Source organism: Alligator mississippiensis, chromosome 6 (assembly GCF_030867095.1).
Source record: "Alligator mississippiensis isolate rAllMis1 chromosome 6, rAllMis1, whole genome shotgun sequence".
NCBI classification, from domain to species: Eukaryota; Metazoa; Chordata; order Crocodylia; family Alligatoridae; genus Alligator; species Alligator mississippiensis.
This window is the reverse complement of record NC_081829.1, coordinates 63,581,382-63,609,067: the sequence shown is the minus strand read 5'-3', so window position 1 is coordinate 63,609,067 and position 27,686 is coordinate 63,581,382. Positions and strand designations below refer to the sequence as shown.

Sequence of the window (27,686 nt, the reverse complement as noted above, 5' to 3'; positions counted from 1 at the left end):
TTCATTTTCTTGTCTTTTCATTTTCTTTCATTTCAATTACATATTGCCAATTGTTTTTTCTCAAACTATCTTGGTGATCAGTGGGAAACTTGCTGCCGCTTTTAAGATAACATATATATTTCCCATGTAGTTACAAAATTTTGCATTAAAACTATTAGAGTGCACACATCTACACAAAATGCTGACTGTGTAGTACCTGAAAAATATTGCACAGTAGTGCATCACAACATGGACAGTGCTAATAAGTTACTGTGAAGTATTATTAGGCTACTGTGCACTAGCATCACCTAAAAGACTTTCGCCAATGCAACTACACAGTAACTCCAGTTACTGCACATTTATTTAGTATTTGCTATTACAAGTAACTAACCAAATGTGCAGTAATGACTGTGTAGTAGTGTCTCGTGTAAATGCACCCAGTAAACTTTGAGGATCAATATGGTGGAACCACAATAGAAATTTAATGGACATTTAAAAATTCACATATTGTTTCAATGTACTTCAAAAATATTGTACTTACAAGGCGGTTAGCTTGTCAAATCACGTTGGCTTTCCAAATTCTTTTTTTTTTTTTAATTTGTAGAAATGAAAAATGTATGTCTATTTTTTCATTCATCCATGCCAAGATCACACATTTGCAAAAGATGGGCTAGTTTAGGTATCACTTTTCCCCAATAATTTTTAATCTTTTACTTTGGTTTTACTAGCAATCGGTTAGATGAGAACATGTTTAACCTCATATACAAGTAACAACATTGTGGAACAAACCTTTAATCCAAAATGGCTCACCTCTAATCGTAAGAAAACTGTGCCAGGGGGTAAATTTTCTGGAACAGAGACTGTGTAGGATGCATTAGTAAACACAGGACTATTGTCATCAATATCCAGAACCTTGATTGCCACAGTTAATGTTGAACGACGGGGGTCCACAGCTCCATCTGTTGCTTCAACAATAAGTTCATAATAGTCCCTTACTTCTCTATTCAGTTTAACTGCTGTGTAAATGCTACCATTTGCTGTGATACGAAAAAGATTGTTGAAGTTTGCCAAATTGTAATGGACTTGACCATTTATTCCAGCATCTGCATCAGTAGCCTAACAGAAAAGAGAAAGATGCATTATTATTAAGGTGAAATTACAATGTGCTAGCTACTGCATATTAATTTCTTAGTGCCCATTATGGATGCATACAGGTACTTGGGGAGGTTCGGGAGAGATTAGCTTGAGTTACAAATAGCTACCTGATCTAAGATAGCTGAGATTGGGTATTAATGTGGGGAGATTTGGGAGTATAGGGTCAACTAGGCTCTGGGGGCGGGGGAAGGGAAGAGGGAACAAGTGGTTAGCAGGGGGATGGGGCAGGGCGGGATGATGGGGTCTGAAGAGAGGAATCAGGGGGTAGTTGGAATCCACAGAAGAGATTGGGGGGAGGCAGGTAGAGTCTGCACAGGGTAGGAGTTAGCAGAGTCTGCAGGAGGGACTGGGGAATTGGAGGGGCAGGTAGGGTCTGCAGGAAGGATCAGTGTGATCAGGGGAGGCAGGCAGGGGTTGAAGGGGGGTTGGTGGGGTCTGGGAGGATTTAGTGGGATTAGGGGGGGTTGCAGGGTCCATGGAGGGAGGTTGAGGGAATGGGATCTTTCTTCCCCACCCCCTGGGACCAGGAGCTATTCTTCTGACCACCCCCTCCCAGCCCCAGACAGACAACCCTTCTAGTGAACCTACCCTCCCCTACCTCTTGTCCCCCCCACCACACCCTGACTTTCTACTTCAGCTCCTAGCATTGGTGAACACTGATAAAACGGTTACTGGGAGCAGCTTCTGGGCTGGGGTGAGGGGGAAGTGAGGCTGGATGGTCCGTGGGGAGAAGGTTTGTCTGTTTTAGGGGTGGGGCAAGTTGTGGGAGGTGGCTTCAAAATAGCCTGGTGCCAGGCGGGCAGGTAGGAAAAGTGCAGTCCCAGAGCTGGAGCCAGCAGCTGAGCTTTCCAAGCCCTGGGGTTGTGCTGAGAACTGTACATAAGTTCGGGACAGATAGAGTGGTCTAACCTGATCTAAATTAGATTACCTCGGAGGTGGGGTTAACTTAGATTGGGTCAGCCATTTAAGACGAATCTAACTGTCCTGGAATTTCTTTATGGTTCACACTTAAATTGACCTAACTAGGGATCAAAGGCCAGGTACAGACATTACAATTTTACCTAAGTGATCAGAAACTGGTTTATACCTGTAACAGAACAGAAGTTCGGTGCACAGACTGGTTTAAAAATGACATTACAGGGTTTAAGATTTGCCCCCACAACCAAAGAAAGAATGCATCTTTTGTTCTATACCAATTAAAACTATACTTGCAGAAAACTGTGTGCCTTAGATTGATTCTGCTTTGGGCTTTTTGAATGTCCGTACCTAGCCCAATTGTAAGGTGTGCACCTCGGGAAACTAAGCTAGATCAGGTGGCCATTTTAATTATGATTTAACCTCCCCCTAACCTCCTGAAATGTCTGTACATCGTATAACAAAAGCTCATTGTAGCACACTTCTTACTCCACTTGAATACTTTACTAGCCAATGCAAAAAACCTAAAATCAAATCAGCTCTATTAACCTGCTATAACAGATAATATTGACAGTGCTGCATAGAAACAGCCATGTCATCTGAATTCACATAATATAGTCAGTCTAGCATGGGGCACCATCCAGGCTAATATATCTGCTTCTTAGCCAAACTAATGATGTCACCTTAGTTAAAGTTTGGTAATAACAGTACAATATAATTAAACATGCAAATACATTTCAGTAAGTATTTAAGTTGTTGCATGAACCAAAAAAAATGTTTTAAGTTTCCAGAGAGTATGTCTACCCTGCCTCTGTCCTGTATAGCAGTAGCTCACACTTTAGGAGAAAGTTACCAAAAACAAAAAAATTACTGAGAAGCAAAGTTAAACATAATTTGAGACCTGATCCAGATAGGCTCCAAATAAATCAAGATACTTCCTCTTTTTCTAAAAACTCCAGTCTGAAAAATTAATCTGGAAATCATATGAACACAATCATAAATCCAAACCCAGTACCTTCTATTTTAAATATCAACAAAATGATTGTTGCCTTCATGAAAGTGAGCATGGGATTCACATTAGCATCTCAGTATCATTTGAATGCTGATCTGTTCTTTTCTATCTCTCTCAATTAAATTCAATTAAAATAAGGCATGGTGAATAAGGTCATGTAAATTAAGTAAAGTGCATTCTGTGTGCAAGGTAGCTTCATTTGTTTGCATTTATAAATAAGCCTAGAGACAAGTGGGGAGATAAAAAAATGTAAAAATATCTGATTATTAGCTCAATTGTCAGGAAGTTTCCATGCATGTTTAACATCCAGCCAAGGTCTTCAGTGTGAGACACTGTAATGAAATCATTTATCTTCCTAGAAATCAATTAAAAGGTAATTAAAATTGTTAATAAAGAAAAAAAAAACCACAGACATTTTCCCCTTGTACTACATCAATGCAATAAACAGGAATGGCTAAAACTTTATAATGATCACTTTCTGGCTTGTCATCAACATTTTCCTAAGTCTGTCTGATTTCTGTTTTCTGTTTGCATTCTACTTTCCATTTTACTTCTACTTCTCCCATTTAAGTAGTTTGGTTTCTGGTAGAAAGTCTTCCATTGATAAGACACTGAAGAACTACCAGAAAAGGCGCTGACATGCATTTTGTCACTGAAAAAAAAATTAACAGAAAAATAAATGTTTAAACAGCCTCATTTAGGATGAAAAGGAGATGGGAAATATAAGTAATGTATAGGAAATGTAAATTCTAAATGAGACTGCAATAGCGAACTGCATCTCCATAGTCTTAATCCATGACAGATGCACAAGGCTGGTACTTGTACTCAGATGGTTTTAGTTTAAACCCAAGCCACATGATAGTAATTAAACATCTGCTAGCTGGATTACTATCAGCTCTCATTAAGAGTCAAAAAAGATTTATGACCATAGAAAATTAAAGTGCCAGATTAAATTGTTTAATACGTATTCTCAATGTAACATCGAAGTAACATTTCAAAAGATTAATTTATTGTTAATGGAACTCAACTGAAATCACTTCTTAATAATATATCAGATGTTTTCAATCCAGTTTGCTGAATGATGCAGGTGTACATATTGCTAAATCAGTTATATGCATCCCTAGACAAAGACTAATTTTACAAATTCTACAGCAAGGGTGTCAAAGTCTTCTAGCCCTGTGAGCCAGATGAGCAGGCTGGAGCCAGTCCACTGGCCAGATTAAGCCCATGGATCATCTCCCACACCTGCATACTTTATCTATCATAGGTGGCACCCACCCAGGGCAGTCCAAGACACCAACCCCAGCAAGAGACACAGCCCGGGACTGGGCCCAGAAGGGTGCACCACTTGGATTGGTTGCAGGCTATGCTGCCTCACACAGCTCACTGGGGTTGGGTCCTGGACAGGCTGTGCTGCTCATTGGGGCTAGGTCCTGGACTGCACTGCACAAGACCCAGCACCAGCAGGTGGCATAACTTGGGAACTGGCTCCAGCGGGCTGCCTCACTGGGGCCACATCCTGTGCTGTGTGGGTGACACAGACAGAGACTAGCAGCAAGCCATGTAGGTAGCATAGCCTGGGACCAACCACAACAAGCAGCACAGGCCAGGATCTGGCTTGATTGAGTGCCATGGATGGAGCACATTCTGGGCATGGTGTGTGTAGGGAGAAGAGGGGTGGGCACCACCAGAGGCTGGATTATAGAGTTCTTCAGGCCATATCCCTATGTTTGATACTCCTGTTATACAGAAATACAAATATTTGGGACAGATTCTCACTTATAGAAGTATGCAAGTAGTCAGGACTAACACTAATGAAGTCAGTGAAGTTATATAATATAGTGTATAATTGGTGTGAAATCAGAATATGGACCCATTGATGATAAGCATTATTTCATAAGACTGCCTCTGGGCATTGACATGTACTAGTTCAGTAGGGCTACAGAATACATAATGACCCAATTAAAAAGGATGCTCGAAACAAATATATTTTGCCAGATGAAATCAATACTATACAGATTCCATGACTATCTATACATAGATTAATTAATTTTATTAATTAATTCTCTGAATAAAGACAAATACAGCCTGTTGACAAAACTGTTATATTATCCAATAACTGGAGGAAGTTTGTGTGCTGCTCATCTTGGAGTGGCAGCATAGAATGGTCAAGCCCAGGAAAAAAGGAAGGCAAAGGGCACAGAGGGTGTGGGCAGACACGATGCTTGTAATATTCTAAATAAACTTTAAACCCAGTTTAAACTTAGAACCCTGGGAAAGTAGAGTACTATTTTGAGCCAGTCCTCTGTGAGCCTTTTCAATGTTATGTGGGGACGTGAAGCCTTCCATGCCTAATGTCTAGCCCACAGATGGGCAAAATAATGCCTGTAGACCAGGTTTGGCCCACGGCAGGTCTTTGTCCCTGCCCCAAGCACAGTTCAGTTGTGGTGCGTCCTGCCACCCCCTGGGCACACAGTGGGGCTGGGGCAGCTCCGCACCTGGACTGCCTTTCTAGGCAGCCTGGGTAGCAGGTGGCTCCTTCAAGTTGCTGCCGCCACCACCAGCCCCATGGTACTGGCAGGGACATGTGCTGCATAGCCCCGACCCCGTGTGCCCTGTGCCTGCTGCAGACTCACTTGCCCAGGCTCAGCAGTGGTGGCTACAGACAAAAGCTTATGCTGAGCATAGGGGGAAAGTGGTCTCTCCCCCTCCCACAGCCAGCATTTCCCTGTTGCAACTATCTGGAGCTCAGGCTGGAAAACTTTCAAGGATGGAGCACCTACCACCTCTCTGGGTAACCTGTTCCAGTGTTATACTACTCTCCTAGTGAGAAAATTCTTCCTAATATGTAACCTAACCTTTCCTTGCTGCAACTTGAGACCATTGCTCCTTGTTCTGTCATCTGCCACCAATGAGAATAGCCTAGCTCCAGTCTCTTTGGAACCCCCCCTTGAAGTTGTTGAAGACTGCTATTAAGTCTCTTCTCAGTCTCCTCTTCTCTAGACTAAATAAGCCAGTTCCCTCGGTCTTTCCTCATAAATCATGTCCCCCAGTCCCCGCACCAGTTTTGTCATCCTCCACTGGACTCTCTGCAATTTGTCCACATCCTTTCTGTAGTGAGAGGCCCAAAACTGAACGCAGTACTCCAGATGTGGCCTCACCAGTGCTGAATAGAGGAGAATAATCACTTCCCTTGACCTACTAGCAACACACCTGCCAATACAGCGTAGGATGCTATTAGCCTTGTTGACAACTAGGGCACACTGCTGACTCAAATTCAGTTTATTGTCCACTGTAATCCTCAGGTCCTTTTCTGCAGAGCTGCAGTGCAGACAGTCAGCCCCCAGCCTGTACTGGTGCATGGGACTGTTCCTTCCTAAGATCAGGATATCTTTTATGAACCCAACACAGCTACAAAATTGATCCTTGAAACATGGAAGATATCATATTTTTGCCATTTGAAAAAATAAACTTTATTGCTAAACAAGAAAGAAGGATTTTTTCATCTCCCTGGCTGCCTCTGACATTGGACACCTCTAGGGATGAAGACAACCTAATCTGCACATCACAGAGCAGCACTCTCACAAAAGGACTCTCAGATCCCCAGGGGAATACACTTCCAGCCTTTACCTCCCCTGTGCAAAATGGAGTTTATTTTCCACCTAGGAGGGCTTCTACAATCTCTGAATTCTCCTCAGCCAGATGAAAGGTGTATGTGCCCAAAAGTTTGCAAAAAAAGGAATTTTTTTTGCTACTATCTAGTCTAATATAAGATATTGCCTCTGACCCAAGAGCTTTGTGTATCTATTTTTCTCAAACTGACATGGCTACAAAATTGATCCCTGAGACTGAATGTATAACCCAAGAGTTTTGTGTACATTCAGTCTCTATATTCTAATCATAATTGCCCCTCTCCCACCATGTTCCTCTTATCCCTATAATATCTAATGTCATATCCTGTTCCTTTTTGTTACCTGTCTTTTTCCATTAGCATCAGGGTCAATAAGAAACTACAAGCTGCTGCCAGCTAGGAACTAATCAGATAAGTGTGAATCTCCTTAGGTCTTTAGAATTACATGTTAGCTAGGTTCACTGTGCAACAAATACAGCTGATACCAGGAAGGGTCTGCTGCATGAACTGCTTCAGCACTCCTGTATCATTGGAGGATTATTTCCCTAATGGAATCTTTTGTCAATTCTGTGAAATAGTTTTCCAGTTAGCTTTCAGTCTTATTCAAGATCTTAGTTAACATTTTAATGACCACAAACTAAAAAAAAAGTGAGAGAATGAGCCATTTAGAAAAATGAAAGGAGAACGATCAGTTTTCTTGAAGAATCACATACCTTGGGTACAAAGAATGAACTCCTCTTATATGGAAATTGTTTATAATGGAATCTCAGAACTGTTTAAGTCAGTACAATCTCTATAGCTGCATTTCCCTAATGTGATCTGCGAAGGACTAGCTGATCAGTTGGTGCTTTCTTTTCTTTTTGTTAGCAGTTCTTATATTAAGATTAATAAGAATTCTCTGCATTCTTTTCTAATTTCATATAAAAACTTATGCTGTTATTCCCAAAATATTGTGACGATAAAAGAGTGATCATAATCACAAGCTCTCTTTATATGTGACCATTGTTATTTAAAAAAAAAAGTTTGAGAAATCCAGCTAGTATCTGCCACAATTTTGCAAATATACATAATATTTTTAAGATGATTAACTTCTACAAATATTCAAAAAATCATCTTCCATGTGCAGTAACTAGAAGTGAAGTGGTGTGAAAAAGTCAAGTCTAATTCACTTCTATATTAGGTAACAGGTTAGACAGGAACCTTCATCCTTGAGAATTAAGGCCAGCATTTTATCTTTTAATCCATTTAGCCTATGCTCGTCATTTCCTTTGTTGGCATTACATTTATCTGTCAAGTACTATTAGTATTAAATCCTTAAATATAATATTTCACTTAGCCATGCATTCATTTATTCGTTATTAAAAAGTGAAAATATATTATGGTTGTATGTTTTTATGTTGTTTCCAGGGCATGGCTTTCAGCCAAAATCCTTAATAAACTGAACTTGAAAAGGTTAAAATTGTAGGAAACATTATTACTAAGGTACCCCACTCCTGAACAAGAATCAGATATGCTATTGTTAATAGCAAACATTTATTTGATTTTTAGTTATTCCTGTACATATCAGTATAAAATGTCACTGTCTACTTGTGATCAAGAAAAAATAGGCCCATTAATTTTAAATATTACATGTTCTCTCTTTTCTATACTGCTTATTTAGTCAAGGGAAGAGAAGAGTTGAGGGGGAACTTAATAGCAACCTTCAACTACCTGAAGGGTTCCAAAGAGGATGGAGCTGGACTGTTCTCAGTGGTAGCAGATGACAGAACAAGGAACAATCATTTCAAGGTGCAGCGAAGGAAGTTTAGGTTAGATATTAGGAAGAATTTTGTCACTAGGAGGGTAATAAAACACTGGAATGGGTTACCCGGAGAGGTGGTGGAAGCTCTACCCTTCAAGGTTTTCTAAACCTGGCTAGACAAAGCTTTGGCTGCGATGATCTAGTTGGGGATGGTCCTGCTCTGAGCAGGGGGTTGGACTAGGTGACCTCCTGAGGTCCTTTCCAAGCCTAACTTTCTTAGATTCTATGATTATTATTACTTTAAGGTTTTCTCTTGTATTTGATCTTAGGGGTTTTCAACATTTTTTAAGCAGGGTACCCCCTCTGGTGGTTACCCCTTCTGGATGCAGAGAGTGTGTGTGTGTGTGTGTGTGTGTGTGTGTGTGTGTGTGTGTGTGTGTGTGTGTGTGTGTGTGTTTGAGGGTGGGGTGTTGACAGCCAGCCAGATGTAGAGCCAGCGGCACAGGGAGCTCGCATATGGCTGCTACCACCATCTATACACTCCATGTTGCTGCTGGGCGTCGCTTTCCCACACCCAAGTAACCCCATTTCTCCATACCACTAGCTTTGCATCCAGCCGGCCATCAGTAACCCCTCCACCCTACTGTGTGGCGGTGACAGCTGGCCAAGGATCCCCGCTTCTCTGTGCCACCGGCTTTGCGTGCAGCCGGCCATCAGCATCCTCACCCCCTGTGGTGTGTGGCAGGAGTGCTGAGTGTATAGATGGCAGCGGGGGCAACTGCTGCGTGAAAGCTTCCTATGCCACTGCCACGAGCTGGGGGGGTGGGAGGGTGTGCTGTCAGCTGGCTGGATGCAAAGCTGGCGGTGCAGAAGAGTGGGGATACTTGGGTGTGGGAAAGCAGTGCATAGCATCCAGTGGCATGGAGTGATGGATGGTGGTGGCAGCCCCACCCCCTGAACTGCTGCTTCCCAGGTACCCCCACTTCTCCACACCGCCAGCTTCACGTCCAGCTGGCCATCAGCAATGCCTCTCTCCTCTTCAGCTGGCTGAACGTGAAGCCGGTGGCACAGAGAAGTGGGGGTACTTGTGCACCAGGAAACTGCAATGCAGAGTGATGGATGGGGGCAGCAGCCCCACCCCCCATGCTGTCACTTCCCAAGTACCTCTGCTTCTCCCTGCCACTGCCATGTACCCCCTGGGCCCTTTCCATGTACCCCCAGGGATACATGTATCCCCAGTTGGCAACCCATATTCTATCTGAACAAATTCTAGATTGAAAGCCTCAACTGACAGTTATAAGAAATATTACAACTAGGACACAGTTTCTAAAAAGTAATCATAATATTTAAAGCATTACATCAAATAATGTAATATATTAATTAATGTATTATTATTAATATATTATTCCACTATAATAGAATACAGAAAGAATATTTAGACTTCCATTTTCTGAGACACCAACCTCTGGTCACCCAGTAGAAGTTCTCTGAATATATTAATGAAAATAAACAACTTTTTATTTCATTAATATATTTTTATTTATAAACAGTATACAAATCCACATGCAAGCAATTCAATCCTGATTTTTCACTTTTTTAACTAAGCTACAAATCTGAGTCAACAAATTGAATGCCCTACAGACAAAATGGGAGGTCCATTCTGGGAGATGGTGGTGGTCCATTACAGGAATTCCAAGCATGGTTCTTGGCAATGGCAGGCAAGGCTGTCTGGGTAGATGTGATATATTTTATTAGACCAGCTAAATAGTTGAAAAATAGTTCTTTGCAAATTTTGGGGCAAAAACACCCTTCATCAGGCATAAGGAAATTCTGCTGATGTTATGTATTTTCCAAGGTAGAAAAGAAGCTAATGTACAACATACAGGTCTGTGAAAATGCAAATGAGTGGAAGTTTGAAAGACAATAAATAGATATAAGAGAGGAGAGGGAAGGGGAAGGGAGGAAAGGTGTGAAGAATGCAAGTGATCAGCTGCAGGCAGTTTACATGGGGTACCAGATGTCAGGCAGGTTGTAATGTGTCATAAATCTAATATCTATATTAAGTCCATGATTTTTTGTATTCGGGAGATTTATGAAGTGAAGTTCATAGGCTCATCTACAACAGCTGTTTTGTAAATTCCCATTGGGGATTAGAACTGAGATACTGGAGAGGGAGTGATTTTCTTGTGAGCAGTGGGCACCCACAGGTAATTGGATATTTTTGTCTTTGGTGGATTTTCAGCGTCCATTCATTCTGGTATGCAGTTGTTGTTTGGTTTCTCCTACATATTTTCCATTACAGCATTTCATGCACCGGATTAGATATATTACATTTCTGGAGGTGCAGGTGTAAGATCCAGGAATGTTGATGGTTCTGTTGTGGTGTGTAGTTATTGTGGGACTGGTGGAAATGTGTTGGCAAGTTTTACATTTCTTGTCCTGGCATGGTCTGAATCCATTTGGTGTGGTTTGGGCCACAGGAAGTTTGCTTCTGGTGATGAGGTTAATGAGGTTTGGTGCTTGTTTAGAGGCTAGGATGGATGGTTCTGGAAAGATCTCTTTAAGAATTGGGTCTTCTTCTAGTATGGGTTGCAACTGTTTGAGGATTTTCTATATTGGTTCCATGGAAGGATGGTATATCATAACCAATGTTCCCTCTGAGGAGTAGGGGTCTGTGAGCATGCCGCTTCAGTCTGTGAGCGTACCGCTTTGGTCCCGCCTCCCCCTTCTGGTGCGGTCCTCTGGTAAGTGTCCCACAGTAAGTGTTCAGGTGGGAGTGGACAGGGTTCGGCCCTATGTGGAGCACTGTGGGCCTCACTCACCACCCTTCTCCATGATAACTGATGCCCAAAGCAGCATAGTGGAGTTCTGTGGGGCAGCCATGGGCCAGACACAATCAATTGGTAGAATGGGTGCTGTGGCCCAGCCGTGGGTCGGACATAATCAATTGATAGAACTAAAAGGGAGGCACCAGGGCTAGCATGGGACACTTAATGAAGGTAAGCTCCTCATGCAGGGCAGGCAGCAGCTCCTCCCCGAGGTGAAGCAAGGCAGGGCTGGGGGCTGGGGCTGGCACGGGGTCCCCTGCCAGCTCTGGGGAACTGCTCCACTCCCCAGCCCTGATGCCATGTGCCTCCTCGCTCCCCAAGGTGATGCGGGGGTGTGGAGCAGTTCTCCAGAACCAGTGGACCTCACGCCAGCCCCCAGCCCCCATCCCCGCCCCCACCTCATCTCACCTCAGGGAGGAGCCACTGCCTGCCCTGCATGAGGAGTGAGGAGCTTACCTTCGGTAAGTGTCCCATGACAGCCTGGGTGCCTCCACCACACTCCGCACCCAGCTCACCTCTGGGAAGCCACAGCCCAGCTCCTCTCCAGACAGGTGCATGGCATTAAACAGTTACTGCGCAGCAAGATTTTTAATTGTGCACAGCCACGCACACGAACAACTTAGAGGGAGTCTTGATCATAGCTAATGCTGAACATTTCATGGGGATTTTCTTCTTGTACTGCAGCAGTTCTTCATGCCGTATCTGGGTGGATCTTTCAAAAGTGTGATCCATCTCTCTGGAGGAGTGTCCTTGTTGGGTGAAAGCCTTTTTTTGAGATTAGTGAGGTGACAAACACGGGTATTCTCACTGCCAATTCATTGTATCAGAGAGCTTGGCTATAAATTCCAGCTTTTTGGTGTGTTTAAGCTGATTGCTAGTTCTGTGTAGATATGTATGTTGGCCCGTGGATTTCTTATATATGGTAGTTGGTATTTTACCATTTTGGATCTTAGTCATGGTGCCTAAAAAGGAAATGTTGGTGCTGCAGTATTCAAGAGAGAGTCTGATGGAGTGGTAATGGTTGTTGAATTTGTGATGAAAATCAATCAGACTGCAGGTTTTTGGTTCAAATGATGAAGATGTCTGTGACCGCCTCTGGTCGATGAGGCGCTTCCTAGCAGCCCTGGCCCAACTCAGAGGTTGTCTAGGGCCAAGGTCTGGGGTGGGACCCCAGAGGTTACCCAGGTTGACATTCGGGGTTCCCCTTATCTCACCTGCCACGACTTTGATGATAACTTCAGTGGAGGGGTTCTCCCTTTGGGTAGCCTTCAGGGCGGCCACGCCATGGGGTGGGCACTCATGGGGCTCCGACCTCTCCTACACCCCGGCCATTCGCCACCTTTTTATCGTGGGTCTTCTGGCCCTCAAGCACCTCAGGGTTTCTTCAGTCTCCATCCTGATCTCTCCTGACCAACCAGCCATGCCGCCAGTGGCCCCGGGTCTCCGCCCAAACTACTCAGGCCCTGAGGCCCTCTGCACCAGCCTCAGCTATCCCTGCGCTCAGGTCTGTATCTTACCCGCACCGCGAGTGGTGTGCACTCCCAATCACCGTGATTGCTAGCATCTAGTGGGTCCCTGCTAGCCTGGAGTTCCCCTTGACCTAGCAGCTGGTCCCCACTTGAGGTCCCTTCCTATAACCGTCCTTTAGCAGCCTTCCCTATCAAGAGGCCAGCTGGCTAGCCAGTCGACCTCCCAGCCAACTTCTCTGCTGGAGTCCTCGCCGACTCCACTGTCCGTTCCCCAGCTGGGACTTCTACCAGCCTTGCCGCCGGCTTGCCTGCTTGAGCCCTCGTCGACTCCGCAGCCGACTTGCCCTCTCAAGCTCTCACTGGCTCTGCTGTTGGCTTGCCTGCTTGAGCCCTCATCGACTCCACAGCCGGCTTGCCCGCTCAAGCCCTCGCCGGCTCTGCTGCTGGCTTGCCTGCATATGAGCCCTCGCTGGCTCCACTGCCGGCTCGCCTGCTTGAGCCCTCACCGGCTCTGCTGCTGCCTTGCCTGCTGTTGCTGGCTCAGCCCCCACCTTCTCGGCCGGGCCAGCACTGCCACTGCCGCTGCGCCCCTTGGGTCTCGGGCGTCCCTGCCGAGCCTCCATCTCCTTGCCACTCTCCTCCTGCGTCCTTGGGGCAGTCTTTTATCCCCACCGGGTGGCGTCTCCTGCTGATGTCACCTTGCTCCAGCCGGATATAGGTATGGCTGACAAACCGCGCCGGCGGTTTTGTCGCGCATCTTTCCCCGCGTTTTTCGGTCCCTGCAGGAGGTAAGTGGGGTTTTCCTTTGTTTTTGGCCTGGGGTCCTCCAGTAACCCCAGTTCCCCTGGGACAATGTCATCTATATATCTTAGGTATAGCATGGGTTTGATGGTGCAGTTCTTGAGGAATAGGAACTATTAAATATAGGCTGGTTGGAGACAGGTGAGCAATGAGCCATCCATGTTACTGTATTCCCAGATGGAAGGAACAGACCAAGCTCTCATAATTCAGTCAGCACATGGAAGTATGGGCTGAATTCTTGGGCTATCTATGAATCATTTGGGTTCAGCTATAACTCTCACTGAATAGTACTGATACACTGTTTTACCTGTGATTGTTTTGATTCTTAGTAAGGGAACTTTGACCTGTGGGGCCACCTAGCCGGGGCCCAACTCAAATTACCCCCTGCTCCTGCTTGGCACTGTCCCTTACCGCAGGGGCCTCAATCTAACCCCCACCCCTTCTCTCCCGCACAGACTGACCTGCTGGGCTGGGGAGCATGCATGCATGCATGCATGTGGGCACTCAGCCCCCTGCCCCAGCCTCAGATTGACTCCATGAGGCTCCGAGATCTACTGTTGGATCGAGGTCCATTGGTTGGTGACCACTGGCTTAGAGGAAGTGGGTAGCACTTGAAGAACTTGTCAAGAAGGGCTACAGCTTGATGCTATGCAAGGTTTTGGGAGGAAGGGTAAAGAAGTATTCTCAACCTTTGAAGAACTTGATAGAATACCAATCAATACCCACCTAATATCTACCTTAAAAAGTACTAGCATAGACTTGGGTCCTTTGTGATCTTAAATAACTGATATTATGGCAAATTTTGCTTAGAAAATAAGTGTGGATTTTACACTTCTGACTGAAAGAAAAATTGAGAAAAATCACTGCTCAAAATCAGACTAAGCTTTCCTCTTTATAAAATATTGTATCTCATCTGACATTCTTATTCACAAGCTAGGGTATGAACACTGCATGCCCCCGGAAGCTGGGGGGGGCGGGCAAAGCGAGCTCCTGAAGGTGGTGATGGCACTGTTGGCAGAAGTAGCATGGCAGAGGCAAGTGAGGAGCTGCTGCAGGCAGCCACAGCTCTGTTGGAAGCGGGGAGCGGGGGGGCAGGAGTGAGCACCGACCAGTGGTCAGTGACCACCTGCAAATCACTGGGGAGGTGCGGGGTGAGCAGCGACCATCCACAAGTGTCGCTGACAATGTCAGTGGCACCTTTTCACAGGGGGTACACCGCCACCCTTAGGGGGTGCACATGTACCCATGTGCACCACCTACATATCACCAGTGAGCTATGGACAGAAATTACACATACACCAATATAGGTGATTGAAAACCAGTTAAATCTGTAACACAACAGAAGTTCAGTGCCTATAAATTGCTTTTAAAATGGCCAAAAACAGTTTAAAATCAACCTAGATGGATGTAGTATCAGACTTAACTGATCTAAGTTATACTGGTTTATTGCACCCTGGATCCCCTCCAGATTCAAATTAACTCACAGTCCCCCAGCATTCCAGGATGCTTTGTAGGACAGTGTGAAAGTTCGGGTGCTAATTTGATTAGGAGGAGATTTGGCCTGATTCAGTGGCCAAATCTCCGAATCTGAATTGAATCAGGGGACCAATTAAAAGATCTGAATCAATTTGAAGCTCTCCAAATCAATCTGGAAAAGATTCGGAGAGCTTTGGAAATTTGGGCAGTCCCCACTGGCTGCAGTAGGTAGCTGGGCCCAGACTCCAAGCTGGTAAGTATGGGGCAGGGGAAGGGGGGCTGGAGGAACAGGGAGGGGACCATGAGGGGACCCCTGCCAGGCACCATCTCCGGCCTGCTCCCCCAGCCCCCGAGCACCCCGCAACCCCCACCCACTGTCCCAGCCCTCCTCATGGCTGCCCCACCTCCTGGTTATTTAAAAAAAAAGTCCCTATTCACCAGCTGCTGCCAGGTGGGGGGAGGCAATCCCCACTGCTCCCCACTGCACCATGTCATATATACTTCAAGGTACCAGGCAGCTCATGAATGGCAAGACACTGGGGTGGATGGAGCATCCCACTGGAGCATGGTGGAAGCCCTGGAAGTGGATCAGATGCACTTCCAGTCCACTTCTGGGTCGGCTGCAGAGCACATGGGGGACCCCCACCCCCCAGCTTGGCAACTGTTGCCTCCTTGATCTGGGGGGGCACTTGAGGTCCACCTCACCATCTCAGCATTCATGAGCTGCACCTGGTACCTCAAGGTATGTAGAAAAAACATTTACAGTTGTGTGTACGTCCGAATCATCTAAGCTCTTTGATTTGGAGTATTCCAGTTCAATTCGGAGAGATTAAAGGGTCTCCTGATTTGATTCAGATTCAAAGATCTGGCCACCAAACCAGGCCGAATCTCCACTGAATCGAATCAATGACTGAAGCTTCACACACCTCTACTGCAAAGCATTAGGCCTGTGTGAAGTGGACAGTATTCACTTTGGATTTGGATTCAGCCGATTTGGGGGACAGTGATTCAATCTGGTGATTTGAATCAGTGGCTTGGCTCAAGCTGTCTTCCTCAGTCAAGCAGGGAGGTGTGCTCTAGTGCCCTGCAGATTCTGGCCTGGGACACTGAAGGCATGGGCTGCATTCCCAAAATCAAAAGTGAATGTCTGTTCAGTTGCTTTTTGGTTCAATCTATACAACATAGACTAACCTGGAAACATTGAATTAATTCATCCACAGGCTTTTTGACTATCTGTACTTAGCCACAATGTTTAAAGATTAAAAAAAAAAAAAAAAAAGATGGATAATATCTATATGTAGAATTATGTGGCTTAAATGAGTACTGATAAGCCTATCCACAGACTAACATACAGTGATTTTATCTTGATAAAATGACTGGTTATATGCAAGTCTGAGTTACTGTACTTTTTTTTTTTAAGTTGGAACATCTGCATGATTGTAAATAATACTTAAAAATAAAACTTAAATAAATGATCCTTTACCCAACAGTTTCATCTTGTCAATGACTGTGGCAAGAGAAACAAAAAAGTGACACATGCTGCTGCTCTCAAATCTCATTATGTTCACTCAGAAATATAACAGGCAACTTCTTTTGAAGAATCTGTATTATCGGAAGCATCTGCAGTTTGATGCATGTGACCATTTTCATTTGTATCTCACACACTGAAGATACTCTGAAGATATAGATGCTACGACAACAAAACTACATGATACAAAAAAAAAGCTGGAAACCTAGAAATACATTTATTACTGCTTCCTTATTGCATATATATATTACAGATAATACATCTAATTCTATGTATTTTATTATTATTCAGACTTTTGTGACAGAAATATGCTTTGGAATCCAACCTTTTATTACATATTATGATTCAACATTGCAAAGAAAAGCCAATGAGTATGAATCAACTGAAAACCAAAAGTGTGTTACTCAAAAAACTACTGTTTCACTGTTCAAGTGAAGGGCTGTCCTTATTTTAGGGAAGCATTTTCTCTCCAGTTTTAATATTTACTACTGCATATATAGTTATATGTGTGATCTTTTATTTCCTTCATCATACCTTCCAAACAAGACTAAAAAGACTTGAGTTACAGGCAAGTTTGAAAGATTTCTCTGTATTGATCTTATTCTAATGTCTAAATGTGTTAGATACTCATCTCCCTGTCCCCTCCCCCATAGCCCCACAGCACACACTTTATTTATTTATTCAGCTGAGGGCCATTGAATTAGGAGACTGCCACCTATTCCTGATCATCCTAATGCTAACTGAAATCAATGATAATGCATCTATTTCCTTGTTCAATCTAGGGGACCTGTTTAAGTGCAAGAGTTTACATACGTGAAACTAACTACATGACTGAGATCCAAAATTGATTATTTTGATATGATAGCTGTAATTCCTTGTTATTTTACAGGGTTGCAGGATAATAGGGATAGTAATTCACACAAAGGACATGATTCAGCTTAAGAAATACAGTACTGATGTTTTTCTTTATATTGAATCCAACAGATACCCATTTTTTAATCAGCCTTCCAATACACAATGAAGGGCACATTATATATTTCCACTTACAATTCCAAACAGGTGGTGGGGGGCGGGCGGGGGGGGGGGTTGTTTGTTTTTTTTGGTTTTGGTTTTTTTACTAACGTTCATTATTTTTAAAGCTTTTTTCATCTTTAAGGTTGTTGACTTTTCAGTAGCACTCAATTAAATGTTATTCTTCAATCAGACTGTCTACCTAAAGAAGAAAAGAGATGAGTTGGAAGGTTGGAATCCAACATGTGGTCAACAAATTACTTATTTCAGTAGTCAGTAGTCTCTCACAGTGGGCAAATCTACACGTGTCCCTGACTATACGGTTGGTGCTGTGCAGTCATTTAGTACTTGCTTTAGTCCTTTAGCAAATGATTGTGCAGTACCCGCCAGGTACCATGCAGTCCCAGTGGTGCATGGGTCGTTTCTGACCCTAAGTCACCATAGCGATGAACTACTTCACAGTAGCTCATTGCTCTGGCAATGTAGCGCTGGCATCATGGTTAGTGCCTGCCAACACTATGTTGCTGCAGTGATGAGCTATGGCATCATAGCTCATCGCTATGGCAATGTAGCATCTTGTGTAGATGTGCCCAGTAGTCTCTATGGTCTGTCAAGCATAGATCAGAACTTTCTATTCGTCTGAAACTAATACTTCCAGGGGACATATGCTGGCTAAAAAGAAAACCATTTATTTGGATAAAGTTAGTGAGATCAAGTCTCTAGAATCTGATTATTTATGGGGAGGAAAAGGAGAAAGCTGAATGCATCCATTCTGAAAGCTCTTTAAAAAAAAAAATCACAGAAAATGACCATAGCCTCTATTTCCACCAAGAAATCTGCTAATGCAGTTCAGACCTAGAGATTAAAAATACCAAACCTATAATAAAAGACTACAGGGATCAGTCAAACTGCCCATTTAAAGTATTCTACTTTGTGAGCTCAGAGGAAGCATTACCTCTTATTATTATAGGTTCATAAAGTATGATCTTTTGTGACAGAATTTTTTACTCATGAAACTGAATGAACAACATAGTCACGTAGTCAGATAGCAAAACATGGACATTTAGACTCTAATGACCTTTAAATGAACAGCTGTAAGGAATCAGAACAAAGGAAAATATGATCAACTACTATGCACAACTAAATGGTTGAATTACCTTCTTTGAAGACAGCAATTAAAGAGTTCTATTCTTAATGTACAAGTGCTAGGTACAGGCTAGTAGAGAGAAGGGAAGGGAAAAAAAGGCTGAATATTTTTTCAGACGTATTCTGTGTCCTATACAAAAGTTACTTTGCCCACAAAGGGATGGCATAAAAATGCCCTCAAACAGCCACAGGCATATTATTTCACTACAGGGAGCACGGTTAAGAAAGGGAGCATGGCTGGCATCTCTTTACACTATCAGTCTCTGAGTTACTAAGACCACTAGTAGACATTATTTCCATGAAGCAACAGGTAATGTTGTTTGAAGGAAAAGGTGATACCATGTGACCTATTATGTTCAAGTTATATATTGAGAAAAAAGGGCCCTGGGAACATACTTGACCAGCACTCACCAGCAACAGGAGCTGGAGAACTGCTGGCAGGGACTGTCAGCCCTCATCCCACAACTTCCACTGTGTTGCTAATGAAAAATGAGCTATGAGGTCCCCCTGGGTGAAAGAGCTACTCTTAACCCTTGCTCAGAGCAAGGGATACCCATGCAAAGACTGACTGGAGGGCTCACTGGAGAAGACAAGGAAGGGATTGAGTCAAGACATCTACTGAGGCACCTTGGGGCATCAAAGTCCAGCATGAGTTACAGAGTGTCCTTTAGCAGGAAGCAGGATGGAGGGGTGGAGGGAAAACAAGCTACCCTGGGATGCTGGAGGACCTGGATAAACACTGTCACCCTATATGTGACATGACACACATTCAAATTAAAACTAGAAAGAAAGCAGCTTCAGAAATGCCCAACCTTTTCCAAAGAACATCTTTGTGACTATTTGGACATACCTGTTGCTGGTTGGCCATTTTTATCCTGTGATAATTACTCTGTATGTGATTTTGCAATGAACTAGTTAGTTGCACAATAAATATAATGTGCATCAGGGACGTAATCTGTCTCGTACTGGAGTCATTAGCAGGAGAACAAGTTTAAGCAGCTCTCATGTTGGTTTAACTTGAGCTCCCAGCTGAACATGGGAACTGAGGCACTTATCTTTAATTTTAAAAAACAGAAGGGCTTTGCTTACACTGAAAAAATTATTGTGAAGGGTGATAAAACACAGATAATCAAGGGATACTTATTATTCCTATCCCCATTTCCAGGAGAGCTGCAAACTCTTAGTAGCAGTGAGAGATAATCATAAAAACTGAGAGTACACTACAGCACAGAAAAAGAGAGAAATAGAAATGTTGTAATGCACTGTAAGCATCATAAATAAGTTGGACTGTTCACTTTCTTCTTCTTAAGCCTCTTAAACACATATCCATCCTTGCCCATCAAAAAGCACACATAGATCAAGTTATCACACTCCTACCTCTGAGGGAAAAGTGAGAAAAATACTGTCTAACGTATAATAAAAATAATTCCATCTCTGCTTCTGTATGTAACCCTGGGCACGACACTACTCATGCCTTCACCTGAATAGTGGGATCCTGGGGTACCTGGTAGCCAGTGGCAGGGAGCAGTGTCTGGGCTGCAGGTTGTAACAGTTTCCCCTGCCCAGCACAGCCTCACAGCACCCAGCAAATGCAGCCCCCCCCCCCGGGGCCCTGCCTGCCCTGGGGCTTCTGGTGTTTGGAGCAGTCCCTGCCCCTCTAGCCCAGGGCTCCAACTGGCAACTTGAGCCTGCCTCTCCCCTGCTGTGCTCACCCAGGCACACAGGGGCTTGCAGGAGGGTCTTTCCAGGCTCAGAGTCTCCAGACAGGCAGCTTCTCTCTTTTCCTGCCCTGGCCGGGCTCCGAGGGGAAAGGAGGGAGAACCGACACAGTGCAGCTACTTCTGCTGGGCTCTGCCAGCGGCTCTCAGGGGAGACAGCCATGGGGGGATTCTCTCCCTGGTTTCCAGCCTCTCTCTCACCCCTTCTCTCTCTTCTTTGTTCTCCCCCTGGGAAAACTGCTCCCTTCTTTTAACCAAGCCTCTCAGCCAATCCCAGGCCAGGGCTCATCTTGGGTTTTTGCTAACATCTCACATTCAAACCCTGCTGGGGTTACATCACCCCTCCCACTTCCAAGAGGGCTACCTCCAAAACAGCTTCACTCACCCCCAGGGCAAGGACGTCCCTACTGTCTCTTTGCACTCTGTCCCTCTGCAGGGCAGCCCTTCCTGTTCCTTCAGGTAGCTCCATTTTTAATGCTGCTACATTTAAAATCCCTTTCATTCAGTCAGGTTAGTAGAAGCTTCCCTATATAGACACCCTCAATACTTACAAAAAAGACTGCTTTCACATTGATGTGGGAGAGAGTAACATAAGCAAGGAGGACAGTGGGAAGAATCAGGGACTCATTCACTCTTTGAACCTTTCATGTGCTCTTACATTCCTTTTCTAACATATCTAACTAAAAAGATTATTTATTAAAATTGGCATGGAAGTAATTAAAATTATTTTAACTGTAAAAGTAAAACATAATGTATCCGTGAATCGACTTTCTTAAATTATGTGCTAGCTAATTGTTGAATTAAATACATCTGAAAAACAAGAAAAACCTAGTTGATAAATAAACTCCATTTTCAGGAGCTTTAAGGAATAAGTTGTTTCTTTTAACATCTCAGTTTTTATTTTTAACATTTTTAGCTGAGAATGCTGGGAATCCACACTAACTATAGTGTTATTTTGATGGAATTCAGAAGTTTTGTTTCAAAATATTGATGATAACAGTAATGTCAGCTACTTGTTTCCATTTTTGCTAGGAAAAAATAGGGCCTTCAGTGTGTAACAATGTGTGGGCAAGCAGGACACAAGCCTTAGGCACCACCTAATGGGAGGGACACCAGAATGGAGCTGAGGGAGTACCTCACTCTCCCATTCCTCACCCCCGCACCTTCCCAACACACACATTTTGCACCTTCCCTGAAGCACCACTGGCAGTAGGGCCACAGTGGCAGTCATGGTGTACGAGCAGTGAGTGGCTAAGTATGAGAGGGGCAAGGGAGTGTGGTAGGGAGGGAGAGACACAGAGGAAGAGGAGATGTTGCTTCTTTTTTTGGCCACCGAAAATCAGGGTTTTTTTGGCTGATCAACACACGTGTTGGGAGCAAAAAAATATGAGGTAATATCTCCCTGCTGCAGCAGCAAACCTCCAGCACCATGCTGCTGCTGCTGCCCAGGGAACTGTACTGGCCAGTTACACCTCTGAGGACTGCTATCAAGTGACTAACAGTTTATATATAAAAAAATCTCCGCAACAGCAGCCTCAAGCTAGACTGTAGATAAGACATCAGATAATTTTTTTAAGGAATTATAAACTGCAGGTAATGTTTCCATCTCTTCAAAAAGAACCTATCAGAAAGTATAGTGTTGAAGGAGTCTATCGTTTGTCTCAGGAAATGAGACCTGTGTAGTTCAGGTGTAGGCTTTTGCCGAATGAGCTCTTAAATCCATAGCACCAATATATGTACCTATCATGATCTCTTAGGGATTTTGACTCGATGTATTTTTCAATTAAACGCAAGGAACTGAAATAAGTGTTTATAACTGTAACCTCATAAAAAATACTTAAAAGAACTATCATGGATCCATCAGAGCTGCTGATTTAGTTCACAATTAACAAAACATAGCTGTACTTTTAATCTAAAATTTAATCAGAACCCATAATAGGCACCCAGGATTTTGAAATCAGAATCTATCAATATTACCTAAGATTTTTATTGTTGTGAGACTCCTTTGATAACTATAAGACAGGACAAATTAAATAGTCTAACAAATTAACTGGCCAAACTATTTATCCTGACTTGTTTTATAAACCATTATGTAATAGAAACAATTTTAAATAATATTAATAAACTGTTTTCCTCTTCTGCTCACTCTCATAAATCAGGCAAATCAAACACAGCAATGCCCCTAAGTGTGAAGTTATTATTGTGTTGCTTAAAGCAACAACTGGTGATAGAATATTTAAATCGTATGCTGTTCAAACAGCCTCATGAAGAAAAAAAACAAACATTCATCATGATTAGTGAGCTCTCTCTTGAATTTAATGAACATTATTTGGTAGCCAAATCTTATGATGCTCCTATTAAGAGCACAATTCTCAGCATTTGGGCTGAATACCAATGACTCCACTAACCTCTGTGGATGTTGGCCTAGCTTCCAAATGGTGAGATACAAGGGCTTTGCCATCTCATCACTTGAGATAAAAATCAAGAAAGGATATGAATTCATTAATATCCTCCCAATTATACATTAAAAAGTGCAGGAAGTTTTCAATAGCATCTGCCTGGCACGCCAAAACAAAACATTGCCTTAATTATAAATATTCTACATACTTATAACAATTGTTAAAATCTCTCACAATGAGCATTTTACAGACCCTCCTGTCCTCTCACACATACTGCATTATTCAGTTCAGGTAGCCTATCTGTCCTCAGTTTGGACTTATTTGCTTCTGTGACTGAAATGTATGCTCTTGATTTTATATAATGTTCATTAAATGTATAGGAAAGAGCCATCATTGTAGGGTACACAGATCTGTAATTTTTTCTCATAGTGTGATATAATGACTGAAATAATGAATGATTAGTACTTGCTCTGATAGAAATTGTTAATTATGGCATTATGGGATGATGCAAATTTAAGCAGGTTTTGTAACACTGCAACATAATATAAAATGCAACATAAAAAATGGAAGTGCTTTGGATATTCAGATTACAAAATCCCAGTGGAAATCAGCAGTTCAGAATATATGGACATCTACAATTGATCTTAGATTGCAACTTACACAACAAAATATCATTTTTAGCTTTGACTGGCCTTCCTCTAATCTTATTTAAATTTACTGCCAATAGACACATGTTGGATATGCAAAACATTACAGGCATCACTTGATCACATTTTAATTATGCCCTATTATCAATTATTTTTGGAAGGCAATTAGAACTAGAGTTAATATGGTTTGGAACTCACAACAACAATACCTTTGGCAAATATATGTATTGATGGGTATACACGTAATGAGCTCAAACTGAATCCTTCCCAGATTACATTCTTATATTAAGCCTTATTAATGTAGGCAGCCTTGTCTTACTCCAGGTCTGTCCAAATGGCAGGGTGTAGGCCATATACCCTACAGCTCCCGATCTAGGTGCTACTCTCTGCCCACTGCTTTCCTACAACTGTTGCCAGAGTCTCTGGATTTCCCTCCTTTCCACAGGTTCTGCTACCTGCTCCCACCCTGGGCACAGGCAGCACAGCACACTGTGGACCTGAAAACCCCCCTGGCTGGGGAGCTTGGGAAGACCCCACAGAGCACAAAGGTGCCAGTGCAGCACACCGGGGATTGCCTTCAGTACACTGATGTGAAAGGCTTGTGGCATGGCTGAGCTGCACGGCAGGGGGCCCTGCATGGTGCAGCGTAGGTGGGGAAGGCACATGGCAGCATGAGAGCATGAGGGCAGCATGAGGCCCATGCAGTATGTGCCTGAGAGAGCAGTGTCGTAGCAAAAGGGCGGGGGCGGGGGGGCACTGGGGTGCCTGCCATGGTCACTGAAGCAAAGGGGCAGAAGAGACTCTGCCCAGGTGGGGGAAGGCATGGGATGGAGCCACAAGCAGTGGAGGGGCGCAGGGATGGTGGGAAGAGCAGCTTGTTAGTCTAGGGGTATAATTTTCACTTAGGGCATTAAAAACTCTTGGGTTCAAATCCCAGATGAGACCAGATTTACCAGTACTGGAGGCTGTGTGGTAGAGTTTCTACCTATCACCTGTGAGATGTGAGTTCAAGTTCTAGCTGGGGTGGGTAAAGTGACAGGGAGAAATACTTGCCTGCATGTGTGGCCTAGGGGTGTGTGCTGACTCCAGGGCCAAAAAGTTGCAAGTTCAAGCCTGGGTGTGTACCTAAATGCCCAACTGGACCCCCACATCCAGGATTTGAGACTGGACAGGCACCTGGCTAGGATCACATGATCCCAGATTTTGGTGACCCTTTTCTTGCCTGGCAAAGGGTCAGACTAGATAGCCCACTGAGGTCCCTTCTGACCCTAGAAGCTATTAAATCACTGTGTGCACTCCCAGGCAAGCATAGGGGCGGTGCCCCCCAGATCAGTGTATGGGGTAAGGGTGGGCTGCCACTGTGGGCTTTTCCCAGGGCACCAAACTTCATTGTTAAGGCACTGTGGGAGGATATGCCCTCTGACCACTCAGAAGTTGCCAGGACAGCCCAGTATTACTCCACTGGAAAAGTAGGACATCTCCAAAAGCTGAAAACTGGTGTGGTGAGATGGCTCAGCTGGTATCCATGGAGAGAGCCACATGTTGCAGGTGTAACCCCTTTGAAAAGTTTGATGGAATTTAGAAAATTATTTTAGGGTATTTTACCAACTAAAGTACTACTCAGTACACATATCTCTTTTTCTTTTCTGTCACGCTCCCTCTTCCCTCCTTTCTTTTTTAATCATTTCCCATTGTTTGGGATTGACATATATACATCTATGCAATTATGACGGATACATGTGAAGATGATATATATTTATATTTCTTTTGCAGCAATTAAAAAAAATCAATAAAAAACATTAAAAACTGCGAGCACAGTTCTTACTTGCACTGGATTTATGTAAGGTTGACACTAGTGGGGATACTTCTGATACACACAGATGTGTTCCTGGCATGTAAGTTACACTGGAAATTTATAGTTTCCTATACATTCATTATTTTGCTGTTTTCACATGTTTTTTGGAATATTTCTGGGGCAACATTAAGGTTGGTTAGACACTGTTCTTTGGTCAGAGTCAATGGTCTGAAAAAGCTATTTCTTTTTTTAATAGATTTCATAGACATTCGGGCTGGAAGGAACCTCAGAAGATCATCGAGTCCAGCCCCCTGCCCAAGGGGCAGGAAGTCAGCAGGGATCGTAGGATCCCAGCAAGATAAACATCCAAATGTCTGTTGAAGGCCTTTAAAGTAGGTGCTTGAACCATCTTCAGTGGCAGTCTATTCCAAACCTTGGGGGCTCGGACAGTAAAGAAGTTCTTCCTTATATCCAGCCTGAAATGGTCTTGGAGGAGTTTGTGACCGTTCAACCTTGTCATCCCTTGGGGCGTTCTGGTGAACAGACATTCCCCCAGATCCTGGTGAGCACCCCGATAAACTTATAGTTGGCCACCAGATCACCCCTGAGCCTGCGCTTTTCTAGGCTGAAGAATCCCATGGCTCTCAGCCTTTCATCATAGGATCCGTTTTCCTGACCTTTGATCATGCATGTGGCTCTCCTTTGCACTATTTCAAGCTTCTCCTTTTTGAATTGTGGAGCCCAAAACTGGACACAGTACTCTAGCTGCGGCCTCACCAAGGCTGAATACAATAGGAGAATGATGTCCTGGGATTTGCTTGAGAAGCATTATGGATGCAAGCCAGTGTTTTGCTCACTTTACTAGCTGCAGCATCACAATGAAGGCTCATGTTCATCTTGTGGTCAATCATGACCCCCAAGACCCCTTTGTCCGCAGTGCTAGCCAGTGTAGCACTGCCGAGCCTATAAGCATGCTGCAAGTTTTTCTTCCCAAGGTGGAGAACCTTGCATTTTTTGGTGTTAAACACCATCAGGTTCTCGTCCACCCATTTCCTGAGCCTATCAATGTCAGCCTGGATCACTCTCCTGTCCTCAGGTCTGGATGTTTTAACCCAGAGTTTGGTGTCATCAGCGAACTTGGGCAGTCCACTTCTGATACCAATGTCCACATCATTAATGAAGATGTTAAATAGTGTAGGCCCTAGGACAAAGCCTTGAGGAACCCCACTGGTCACAGCACACCACAATGATTGACTTCCATCAATCACCACCCTCTGGGTCCTACCATGGAGCCAATTCCCCAGCCAGCAGATCATGGTGTGGCCAAGGCCACAGTTAGCCATTTTTGCTAAGAGGTGATCATGGGATACCAGATCAAAGGCTTTTTTAAAGTCAGGATATATGACATCAATCTCTTCTCCCTTGTCCAGGTGATAGGTCACCTGGTCATAAAAGGAAATAGGATTGGTCAAGCAAGACCTACCCACAACAAACCCATGCTGGCTATCCCACCGGATGTTGCCATCGGCCAGTCTGTTAAGAATGGCCTCGTTGATAATCTCTTCCAAGACCTTCCCTGGGATAGAGGTCAGCCTGGTGGGCCTGTAGTTTGCTGGATCCACTTTCCTTCCTTTCTTTAAGATAGGCACCACATTGGCCTTCTTCCAATCTTCAGGCACTTCACCAGAGCACCAGGAATTCTCAAAGATCCATGCCAGCAGCTGAGCTATGATGCTAGCCAGCTCCTTGAGTACCCTGAGGTGTAAACTGTCAGGGCCGGCTGACTTGAAGGTATATAGCCTCTCAAGGTGTTCCTTCATGAGGTCAGCATTGATGGAGGGTAAGGAATCTCCCTCATCTGGGCCTCCTTGTCCCGTAAGGGGAAGAAGCATCCTGTGGGACTGGTGAAAGACCAATACAAAGTACCCATTTAGCAAGTTGGCTTTTTCCTGGGTGTTGGTTGTCAGTAGTCCCATCTGACATTAGCAGGGGTCCAATGTTGCCCTTGCTTTTCCTTTGGCTCCCCACATATCCAAAAAAGGGCTTTTTATTGTCCTTGATACTTGTAGCTAGTTGGAGTTCCATCACAGCTTTGTTTTTTCTGGTTTGCTTCCTGCAGGTCTGGACCAGTGCAGAATATTTCTTCTTGGAGGTGGATCCAGTCCTCCATCCTTTGTAGGTCTGTCTTTTTAGATGCAGGAGGTCCACTAGTTCCCTGGAGAGCCAAGGGGGCTGCTGTGCCCTTTTGCTGCCTTTTCTCCGAGTTGGAATAGACTTTGCTTGTGCATCCAGGATCGCTCCTTTGAGAAGCAAGCACTCGTCCTGAGCTCCCCTCCCCTTTGGGCTGTGGCCCTTTAGGTCCTCACTGACAAGCCTCCTGAGCTTGTCAAAGTCAGCTTTCCTGAAGTTGAGGACTTCTGTATTGCTGACTGACT

The 27,686-nt window shown here is 43.9% G+C and overlaps 1 protein-coding gene across 3 annotated transcripts in view; it reads right to left on the bottom strand.

The window, feature by feature from the left end:
* PCDH15 (protocadherin related 15) overlaps window positions 1–27,686 on the bottom strand; it is a 1,303,618-nt gene that overhangs the window by 291,094 nt on the left and 984,838 nt on the right. For all 3 annotated transcript variants that reach the window (XM_059729933.1, XM_059729932.1, XM_019484297.2), the window contains one exon: window positions 790–1,095. In XM_059729933.1, coding sequence (XP_059585916.1) covers window positions 790–1,095 — 306 coding nt within the window. The remainder of the gene's footprint in view (window positions 1–789; window positions 1,096–27,686) is intronic.